The 11,286-nt window shown below is 40.7% G+C and overlaps 1 protein-coding gene and 1 long non-coding RNA gene across 23 annotated transcripts in view; one reads left to right on the forward strand and one right to left on the reverse strand.

The window, feature by feature from the left end:
- PKP4 (plakophilin 4) overlaps positions 1-2,090 on the forward strand; it is a 94,514-nt gene extending 92,424 nt beyond the window's left edge. For all 21 annotated transcript variants that reach the window (XM_083493641.1, XM_083493657.1, XM_083493660.1 and 18 more), the window contains one exon: positions 1,179-2,090. In XM_083493641.1, the coding sequence (XP_083349767.1) occupies positions 1,179-1,427 (249 nt within the window). In that variant the 3' untranslated portion in view covers positions 1,428-2,090. The remainder of the gene's footprint in view (positions 1-1,178) is intronic.
- Positions 1,563-7,396, reverse strand: LOC310703276. Of its 2 annotated transcripts, XR_014524055.1 has the most exons (3): positions 5,637-7,396; positions 3,082-5,381; positions 1,563-2,274 (listed from the first exon to the last, which is right to left on the reverse strand). It is a non-coding gene; the product is annotated as an uncharacterized lncRNA (long non-coding RNA). The 2 variants fall into 2 exon arrangements; XR_014524056.1 differs by having other exon boundaries at positions 3,082-7,396.
- Between the last annotated feature and the right edge of the window lie 3,890 nt (positions 7,397-11,286).

Consider the following 11,286-nt stretch of genomic DNA (forward strand, 5'->3'; position numbering starts at 1 on the left):
CTGTTCTTATCCTGAAGCAAAGTTCTTAACTTGAGGTACTATTTCTGGGTTAGCGGAGTCTGTAACCTGAAGCCTCTGTAACCTGAGGTACCACTGTACTAGGATTTTTAAGAGATAAACACAAAGGATTGGGCAACTAATGCAAGAAAACATGGAGAAGTCAAAGTTATATTCCTGAAGTTTTTGTTTGTTTGTTTGTTTAAAGAACTATACAGCAAAATGAAAAATGTTAAGTGAACATTTGTGTCAAGGATCTATAACAAGTGTTAGACAGGAACTGAACAAAGGACACAGGGTTACACCATAGTGGCATGCAAAACATCTTCAGACTGTAAATCTATAAGCAACATTTGCAAATTATGTGCTGTGATAAATGCAAATGAATCGTTTCCTCACTCAGGAATAACTAATTATGCATTCTTAAAGAAGTGCAAGTGTTTAGGGGTGTAAAATTAGAAAGTCAACAGCACAACAAGAATTGCAATTAGGAAAGAATGAAAAAAGGCCAAAAAAATAAACAACAGTATAAGTATCTTCTACCAAGAGGAGGCTGATGAAGTGCCACAGCAGCAAGGGCCCCTGATGTAAGAGCTGGGGAAACAACGGATCAGCTTGATTGGGAGTCCTTTGCTTTACACCTGTCTTCACTCCTAAAAGTTTGTTCAGATGTTGACATAATATTTGTAAGAACTGGGGAAACTCAGAGGACAGAATAAGAAAAGAGCAAGTCAGATTCTAAAAGATACCTTGGGCATAATCAGAATTGCAGAAATATCAAATTGTACCAAGAAATGGAAATTCATCCTCTTATACATGCGACATAGGCCATACTAGTTGTAGAACAATTGGTGATTGTACAACGGAGCCTGCAACAAAATCTTGCAGTGTGGTATTTTCTTTTCCTGGAGGCCAGAAACCTAGATAGCCATGTCCTTTTCCAGACTACTACATTTATTTCCTATCCCCCCCCCACTCACACACACATTCCCCCCCCCCATGGAAATATGGGTCTGAAAGAAATTAATGAAGTTTGAGAATGGTTTTACAAAAGGCTTTCTTTCTATGTGCAAAAACGTTGCCCCACACCTCACGTTCATGTGAATGGATAAATTGCTACTACAACTATACATAGATCAACTGGGGTATTTTTCCTTCCCTTCTTTTTGCTTTTTCAACAGCATCAGCAGTTGTACTACAGTCAAGATGATTCCAACAGAAAGAACTATGATGCATACAGGTTATATTTGCAGTCTCCACATAGCTATGAGGACCCATATTTTGATGACCGAGTTCACTTCCCATCTGCAACAGATTACACAACACAGTATGGACTGAAATCAGCCACAAACTATGTAGACTTTTATTCCACCAGACGACCTTCCTATAGAGCAGAACAATACCCTGGGTCACCTGACTCTTGGGTGTAGCATTAGAGAATCACGAACAGAAACATATCTTTCTAACTTTTTTTGAAAAGCGATTGAGTTATGGGTTTGCTGTTTTGAGGGGAAAATGTGGAAGTGAATTGCAAAGAAGGAAACAAGGAAGAGGTTGTTTTTCCCCCCCCTAAAGGGGATTATCTTTGAAGATGGGAGAAAATTTGGAAGAGGAAATTGGAAGGGGAGAACTTTTGCTCTGTTTAGATGTTAGATCTAATTACTTGTAGTTCCTATAGTCTGGTGAAGGTGTGGGCAATGTGACGAAAGGTTTGAGAATTGAGGGGAAACGGCTTTGGGAAATGTGTAGGTCAGAACAAATTACAGATATGATTTTTTTTAAAAAAAAGAAAATGTGAATAAAAGTCTTGTTCTCATAGTTTGTACAGGAAAAAAAAAATATGGATGCCCTTCTTGTTTTACTGCTGTTACTAAATGTCAAGATTATATGCTATCATGTCTTGTAAATTTCTTTTCGGTTGGTGTAAATATGGAAACGCCACATTGGTTGGAAGTGCCATCATTTGTAATGCCGTGCGTCATTTTAAAACTGATTTCAAAAGCTGACATCTTTTAAAGAGAGAGAGGAGGGGGGAAAGGAAGAGAGATCATACAAGGAAATGTTATAAATAAATATCATTTTGTTTTTAAAAATGAACGGTGTAATTTTGAAGCACAAACCTCTGGTCCAGTATATCTGCACTTTTCTTATCCCCTGCCTCATTCACAGAGTACTTCACTGCCATTTTTTATGCCTATGGGGGGAGGGGAAATAAATGTGGACGTCTCATCCATGGAAAGTAGATCCCTGCTCATTCTTCTTCCTTTTCTGTGTTTACTGTTAAGGAACAAATACAACAGATGTGTATGCTCATTGTGAGTTGTAGAATCAGGTTAAATATGTATCTATACATATATATATATATTTCCAAGCATTTCTACCATTTTCTTATTTTTGTGAAGTTCATCTATTTCTTATTTGTCAAGCTGGCATACCAAAACATAAAATTATGCACTTTCTCATGTACTCATGAAGCCAGTACCTTTCACGGTTTATATTCCCTTTGGGGGGGAAATGAAAAGACGCAGAATAAAGTAGATATAAATTCATTTTACAGAATATTTTTGTAAGTAATCTGTCCAGCTGGCTCACATCCCTCTTGATTTATTGTGCTTTCATAACCGAGCGTTAATTAATCGCATTCATTTTCCTCCTGGCCCGTTGATAATTGCTAAATATTTAGACCACAATACTCATTAACTTGGGTGTATTTATATTGCTTTGCCTGCATCTGTTTGTTAGTGTTATTCCATAGGTGGAACCCATTAAAGCCTTTAAAAGCGCAGAGGGGGTGCACCAAGAGATAAAACGTATCTTATTTTCAGGCTTGCAAGGGGTAATTATCAGCTCTCCACCTATTCTTATTTATTTATTAACAATACTGGTATTCTTCCCCATAATCTCTGAGACATTATTGTTGTACAGCACACCAATCTTTGAGACAAGTAGAAAACAGCAAATTCAGTTTATATTACACCTTAGTTACATAGGAACTCAAAAGGGCATACATAGGTGCCAATGGCAGTTTCCCACCCAAATACTGACCACACCTAGACCTCCAATAGCATCAGCAGGTTGCCTCACCCTGTGTCTTCAGGCCAAACCTTTTGTATCCATTTTTGGCATGACAAAGGCACCTTTCTGCGGAATGCTTTGCTCCAAAGGTTGATTATTTCAGAGGATAACTCCACATATGCATCAGTGCTATTTCCCCCCCTGGATGCTAGCTTCTTGAATTGCTGCCTTCCGTATGAAGGTCCAAGATAAAACCTCTCGCTCTGCCACGTGTGTTGCTTCACCGCCAAAAGATGCACCTCCTATATTGCTAGACGGCTGTTTCATTTTTTGACCTGGCCAACAATAACACGATTCTCAGTGTTAATGCCATTTACCAGAGAGCAGCCAGAGGTATTGTATGTGCTTGCAGACTGGGGCATTATGGAACATAGGAAACTGCCTTATACTGAATCATACCAGTGGTCCATCTAGGTCAGTATTTTATGCACTGCCTGGCAAGGTCCCTCGGGTTTTCAGGCAAGGCTCTCCCCCAGCCCTACCTGAAGATGCCAGATGTTGAACCTGAGACCTGAAGTACAAAGCAGCACTCTCCCTCTGCATCTGATACACTGAGCTAGTGTTTCTCAAACTTTGGTCCCCAGCTGTTGCTGGACCACAACTCCCATCATCCATAGCTAGCAGGTCAGGGCTGATGGGAGTTGTAGTCCAACAACAGCTGGGGACCAAAGTTTGAGAAACACTGCATTGAGCTATGGTCCTTCCTGAGTTCAGAATATGAGAATCTCTGAGACACTTCAAAGTTTGAGAAAAACATGGTAAATTACTAATTCTAGGAGAATGTTTTGGGGGAAATTGAATTCTGGCCAGGGCTGATGGGGGTTACAGTTGGAAAAGTCCGGATGATGTTAGGTTGCCAATAAGAAAGGAGCTGAAGGGTGCTAGGGCATTTTATTCATTTATAATACAGTAGCATTAAATATCCTTATGCTTTTCGTCACAAATCTAATGTTTACACGTATTCATGGGGTACTTTTAAGACGAGGGTTTTACAAGTGTTAAGAACACTGAACCAGCATCTCTTAACACCTATAAGCCATGTGGAGACTGCCAATTACCATTTTGATCACACTAGGCTAGCATCATCAGCAAAAGTGATGCTGCCAAAATCAATGAGTTGCTTGTAACCCCCATATAGCTTGATTAGTGGGGGGAGGGGAAACAGCCTTATAGATTCGGCATGCTGTTCCATCAGGGAGCCTCTTCAGAGATTTCTCCTTTTTTGGTGCAAAAACTGCTTGGCCTATTGCCCTCAAGCTGTTCTGTCGTGTTTCAGCATTTGCTTACTTTGTGTGCGTCTGTCTTCTCTTTTTTCTGCTTGGTCTCATAATTTATGCACTTTCTAGATTATGGAGCTTTAATTATGCAAATGAAATGTAATGGCGAGTTTCCATTTATTCCTGTTTGGCATGTTTTATCCCCCCTCTTTTCTTTCTTTTTAATTAATGCAGGATTAATGTCAGGTCAGCAAGTTAAGCTTGCAAGTGTAAGTTGACCTCGCCAGTGGGAACAATTACACTGATGAAAAGGAGTTGCTTGAGCTTGACAGCCTTTGGAGTGGAGAGACGCTCCTCTGGAAATTAGGATGTTAGGATGGTTAAAGGGAAGCAATTTTGTGCATTCACAGTGAAATTATGTGGTGGAAATATGGTGCAGGGGTGTGTGAATTAGCCAACATTTGGAGGCTTCCAAAGGAAGGAGCTTTCACAGCTGCAAGAAGACCTTTCTCTGTAACCTCATGACATAGACTTAATAGACAAACTGTTATAGACAAACGTTCTCTCTTACACAACTCTCTGTCTGCTGTAAGCCATAGCCACACTGAATTAAAATAATGTATTTGCCTGCCCTGAATTGCACTGAAAAGATTTGATTGCATAATCCTCTGTTGCTATGGAAGGTCAGAACTACACATCGTTGGAGAAACATGGTTGTTTCCAAGAAACATAGGCTCCGTGTTTCCTCCCCTTTCCCCTGCTAATACTTCCTTGTAAAATATATACCCCACCCATCATTAAACAATCATAGGACAGGTCACAATGATCAAAGCTACAAGAACCCAAACAATAAACATTAAAACAAAAAAAATACAATTCCATCTGCCACCACGGTATAGACCAAGGGTCACCAATTGGCACCTATGGGTGCCATGGTGCCTGTGAAGGCTTTCATTGGTACCCCACGCAGGGCTCCCAGACTCAAAGCTTGCTTGCTCTTTCTTTCTTTCTTTCTTTCTTTCTTTCTTTCTTTCTTTCTTTCTAGCATCTCTGGTCCTCCTAGGAGAAAAGTCATGACACAAAATTTGTACCCTTCTAAACCATTTATGCTCCTGCCAACCTAGCAGTTCAAAAGCACGTCAAAGTGCAAGTAGATAAATAGCTACTGCTCCAGTGGGAAGGTAAACGGTGTTTCCGTGTGTTGCTCTGGTTCTCCAGAAGCGGCTTAGTCATGCTGGCCACATGATCCGGAAGCTGTATGCCGGCTCCCTCAGCCAGTAAAGCGAGATGAGTGCCGCAACCCCAGAGTTGGCCACGACTGGACCTAATGGTCAGGGGTCCCTTTACCTTTTAAACCATTTATGTGAGATGAAAAAGCCTGTCTGCTCCTGCCTATCATTGTTTTTAAACCAATGAATGAAGTTGGAGCTGTGATTGATAAGTTTGGATACTGGCAATAGGAATCTCTGCGGTCCTGAAGAGCTATTGTTTCTCCCTCCCCTTTTCCTGCTTCTGTCTTATTTTTTAGACCTTGGATACACCCGTTTTCTGCTCGGGATGTGTGTGTGTAGCGGTGTGTAGCTACTTGAGAGGCTTTTTTTAAAAAGTGTGTGTTGGGGTGGGGAGAAATTCAAGCAGGTATCACATTCTCCTGAAGCAACACTATCTAGCTAGACTTTATTTTGTGCTCTAGATATCCTTCCCAGATCCTCCTTTGGTCTGGGCGGAAGCTATTCTTGCTTCTCTAAATATGTTGGGTGATACCCAGTGTTGGTTTCCCACTTGTACCAGTCATACTTCCCCTTCCGCTCTTTCCCTCCGGGAGCCCCACGCACACCCCCAAAATCTGCTCTGGGGTGTGCTGCAGTTTGGCGGAACAAAAGGGCAAATCCCATTGTGTGAACATTGAGATGACCTTAGATCTTGCCCATTGCAATTACCTTACACTAACTTTATTTGCATGGTTCATCTATATATGCTCAGTAATTGTACGTTTTTGTTTTGATGGGGAGCACCTACAGTTCAAAGGTCTAGAGGACACTTTTTAGAGCCAGCAATATAAAAGCTGAAGGATTTTTCCATGTAGCGTAATCTCGCTCTCTCAGTTTTAATACATCTCTGGTTTGTTAGCAGGAGTCTCTAGCAGCCAGCTAAATGTAAACACCTGCCAAGTCATGAATACTTCCAAATAATGTTAAAAGTATCTTCTGTATTTTTATCTGAGCAAAACCTATTCAGTTTCATTAAAGTCCCTGGAAGTTTTCCAAGCCTGCCAAGCTCAGTCGGTTTTCTGTACTAGGTTGTTTGGGACATGTTTTAAAAGAAATAGAAGAAAGAAAAGAGGCTGCTGTTTCACGGAAATAAATGAAGGTTGCACTATTACTAATATAATGGAGAACGCCAAACTAATAAAAAGAACAGCATTCTTATATAAAATGTAGGCCTTGATCAGCAAACTACTTTTTCATTATGGCCAGCATTTAAAGGTTTTACAACATCAACAAGTAATCACTTGTTCTTCAGGAAAACATCACAAACTGAATAGAGAGCATTGGCAAAGGTCTCAAACTTTGCATCACACTGCAGTTATTATGTGAGCTTTCATGCAGTCTTGAGAATTGGCCTAGGTCTTTTGACCTGGGTGTTAACAATGGAAGAGTGGGCATTTTGTGCATTGTAATATTGTACAACACATAGAGGCTGGGTCGGAAGAGTGGACAAAGGACCAAAGTTAACATACTGTACATAGGGACAATTGCAACTAGAAGTAATTGTGAGATATTGGAGTCAAGTGGGAAGATCAGAGGCTGCAACTCACAGTGAGAATGAGCAGGTGTGTCTATAAGGTGGAGCTATGTTATGTGCTGATTTTATCAGCTTGCTGTTTGCTTGCAGTGAAGGCTGCTTCGCACAAACTTGCACCTCACATCTACATAGGAACAAACACAGGAAGCTTCGTTGTACTTGCATTCTCCCTAACACACATCACAAATAAATTTGATTATTGTTCTGTTTAGAAGCATGAGGTCAGATGGCATTAGCAAAACTCACCTTGCCATTACCTGACAAAGGGAGCAATTATGAGAGCCAAAATCTGTCCACATAAAGCTGATAACATTCCTATTGTTGGCCTGGAATCAAAGGCCACTTCAGGCAGATAGAAGTTATTGCTTTCTCTGTCCACCCACAAACCATATCCCAGTCCACCCCCCAAATTAAAAAAAAAGGAAATTTGATCAGTCTATTTTTTATTAAATAGGATGTGTTATACAGTGCAAGAATATAAAGAAACTCTCGCCAAAATTGTATGGAATAAGCTTTTATTTTAAAAATAAAATCCATCTAGCCCAGTGTTGTCTACTCTGGCACCAGCTCTCCAGAACTTCCAGCAGGCTATTCTACATTGGTCTGATCCTAGAGACTGGATCTAGACCTTGTGCATGCAAGGCTTGTGCCTTGTCTAACCTGCTTGTGGAAACATGTTTCAGCACAAAGAAACCAAAAGCATTGGGGACTGAAAGCATTGGTACATGGGGGGGGGGTACACACTGCATTCAGTAATGCATGCAAAACAAAAACAAAACCCCCCTATGGTACCAGTGGTTTTCTCTGGGGGAACTCAAGGGTACATAATACTAACACCCCCCCCCCAAATGTTAAATGCATGGCACTTACTGTAGCATCTTGAGGGTGAGTACCAATGCCTTTTTTCTTTTCTTTTTTTAAAGCACTGATGGTACGCTTAAGACTTTACCTATTGTGTACAAAATGGTCAGTTTTCTTTAGGATGCTTGCAGCAAGCCGGTAAGAATTTTCACTCTTCAGCTATTATATTGCTAAGTGTTCTCCAACGTATTATAAAGTAGAAATATGTGAATGTAAGAATAAATCAAGTTGATTTCTTTCCCAATAACTACAAAAACCAGATGAGAGTAGATTTATCTAGGGGACGTTCAGGCTTCTGACAGTGCTTTAATTACAGATTCTATGTCCATTAATCAGGGATTGACTGAAAGACTCTGGAAGTATATACACCGTTAAGAATGTCCTTCTACAAAATATCTAAACTTACTACTTAAATCAAGCAAATCCCTTGTGGGCAGATAAGAATGAAACAAGTTCAGGATAAAGATTTCCCTGCCAAAGCTACTAAACGTATTTTCATTTATCTCTTATGTTCAGAGGGGTCAACTTCAAGGGCTTTGATGTTCTGTATTTTAAGCTGAAAGAACCACCATGGATTTGTAGTAGAAAGTTTAAGCCGTAGGGATGGGATGTATACACACACACATAAATATACAGTGTAAGTTCTATTGTGAGTTAGGACTATGCTAAAGAAAAAGCTATTTATATGCGTTGTATATGCGATATAACACTGTTGCCACCAGATGGCGATGTGGAGTCTCATTTCCTTAGGCGCCACGTGGGGGATGCTCTCATTTCTGCATTATGTAATCAGTTCCTAGGTCAAGAGGAAGTCCCGGAAGAGAGAACTTCCTGTAGGGGCGAGAGGGATGAGGAAGCCAGATTGTGGCAAAACCACAATCCCTGCTTACAAGGCCGATGAGGCAGAAGTGGGAGATGCCATAGTAAGTCTGCTTAAGATTCTTGTGCACCCATTTTCAAAATATAGCTGCTTACATAAAGAACTGCTTGGCTAGGGGGGGTTGTATTTTTCAGGGCACGGGTTGAGTTCCACACATACACACATAGTGGGACCCCACACGTTATTTTATGCTGGGATCCACTGATAAAAGGCATGCAAATTTAATCAATAATGGCAACAGTGCTCTCAAAAATATTTTCTGGTCTCCCAACCCTCTGGGAGCAAATTTTGCAGGTGTGCTCTCTCAAAGACTTCTAGCTTTCGCTCCTGGGCTTTTAACAGCAGCATGACACCCAGAAATTTAACAAAAAAAATTAGATTGGTGGTAGCTTTTCTTGCTTAATTTCATTCTGCTTTTGGTGCTCCAGTGCTCTGAAGGAGAGGCCTTCAAGAGAAGGAGGGGCACTTCTCAAGAGCTGGTGCTCCAGTACTAGAGGTCCCCCCCCCCCCAGAGAATTTTCCGGGGCGTCTCCCCATATTGTCTTTCTGATACCAAGCAAAATACCTTTTTTATTTTCCCTGCTGACTATTGTATGCTGCATCTGTAATGGTGCCGCTTTTAGCTTCCCTTTCTCCCCTTCACCAATATTTACATTTGATTTCTTTTATTATTTTAGTCAGTTGTCCCGAGAATATAATTAAAAAGCAATGCAAGCATATTTATAGTAAGTAAATGTAAATTAATGAATAGTACATAAATGTCAGACTGCTGTGAAAAGGCCCAGAAGCAGGGTCAGATTTTTTTAAAATAACAAAAAACATGGCCGCCTCACTTGTTGCTGACAGTCTTGTTTTCCTCCCTTTGCCCTTTGACAAGATTGGTTCTGCTGTTCTTTTGACTGTTTCCAGAGATAGTTGAAGTTGGTCGAGGGAGCAGTTGCACTGTTGCTGGTGGCTGAGCCATTTACATTAGCTAATTGCACACAATCAAATGATGAAACCTCAGCAGAATAAAACGAGCTTTCATTTTAAAGTAGCAGCAGCTTTGGTTAAGCTGTCGGGAGCTGAGGAAGTTGGGGGGAGCCTCTCTAATTGTGCCTTTGCTCTATTTAGTGATGGTTGCTAATTGGGAGACCGAGTGACCAGGTAGAGCTTTGTAACAACAATTTTGCTGTTTCTCCTTAGGCAAAATATGGATATTATACTGTTTTTATTAAGCCTCACTTGGCATCTGGAAAAGCAGTACAAGCAGGAGTAAAGTTCTTTATATGCTTTCTTGGGAGAAAGTGCCACTGAAACAGATGGGGCTACTTCTGAGTATGGATGGGGGGGAGGGAATTCAATTTGCAGTTATAGGAGAGCCTACCTAATTCACACTTTCTGAAAAAATATATGAACTGAAATACACAGACATGCTTTGAAATCCACACTCCTCCCAGTTTTGCAATATGCCTTGTCAGCTAAGTAAAAAATGCTATCAGTGAAAGTAGCAAATTATATTAGGGAAAATTGCTTTGTAAAATGTGCTTATTAGAGGAAATTTCATACCAAAATGTGTTTATTAGGGTAAATTTGCGCTGAAATATTTCTTATTATTATTGCAAACTGATGTGAAAATGTGGATAACTGAACTTAAGAGTGGGAAAATGAGAAACTCTGAGAAACCAGAACTGACGGATCAACTCACCGCTACTTCTGAGCAAATGTTCATGTGATTGAGCTGTCAGTCCCTCTCACAACTCCAATGAAGGCAAGTGGGGAAGGCCTTTAGGTCTGTGGTAGAGCACATGCTTTGCATGCAAATCGTAGAATTGGAGGGATCCTGAGGGTCATCTAGTCCAACCCCCACAATGCAAGAATCCTGCCCACAGCCATCCCTGGGTGAGCTCAAACCACCAAACCTCTGGTTAAAAACCAGATGCACTTTCCCATTGCTCTACCTTAGCATCTCCAGATAGGGCTGAGAAGAAAGGCTCCCAGTCCCACCTAAATAAATCCTAGAAAGCCCCTGTCAGTCAGTGTAGCCCAGGGGTGGGGAACACATGGCCCTCCAGATATTGTTGAATTCCATCTCCAATGTTGCAGCCAACATGGCCACGAATCATGAATGATGAGAGCAACATCTGGAATGCTACACATTCCCCATCACTGGTTTAGACAGTGTAGTACCAATGTGTTAATATTGTCAACAAAGCAATAAAACATTATTAATCAGTTTATTATATATTCACAAAGCTGGTTGATTAAGACTTATGGTGTTACGTAATCTCTCACAAAAGAGAACTCTGAGGGTACATCAGTACCACAAACATAAAATGGTTTTCTAGTCATTCCGTCTGGCCATATGGACAGTAACTCTGTCAGCATCCTCAACTATAATTCCAAGGATTCTTTGGGGGAAATCATGCCAGTTAGACAAATAGAAAGTCAATATAAGTTTGTTGCCTATAT

Source organism: Podarcis liolepis (genome assembly GCF_965112155.1).
Source record: "Podarcis liolepis genome assembly, chromosome: 1".
Classification (NCBI taxonomy): Eukaryota; Metazoa; Chordata; class Lepidosauria; order Squamata; family Lacertidae; genus Podarcis; species Podarcis liolepis.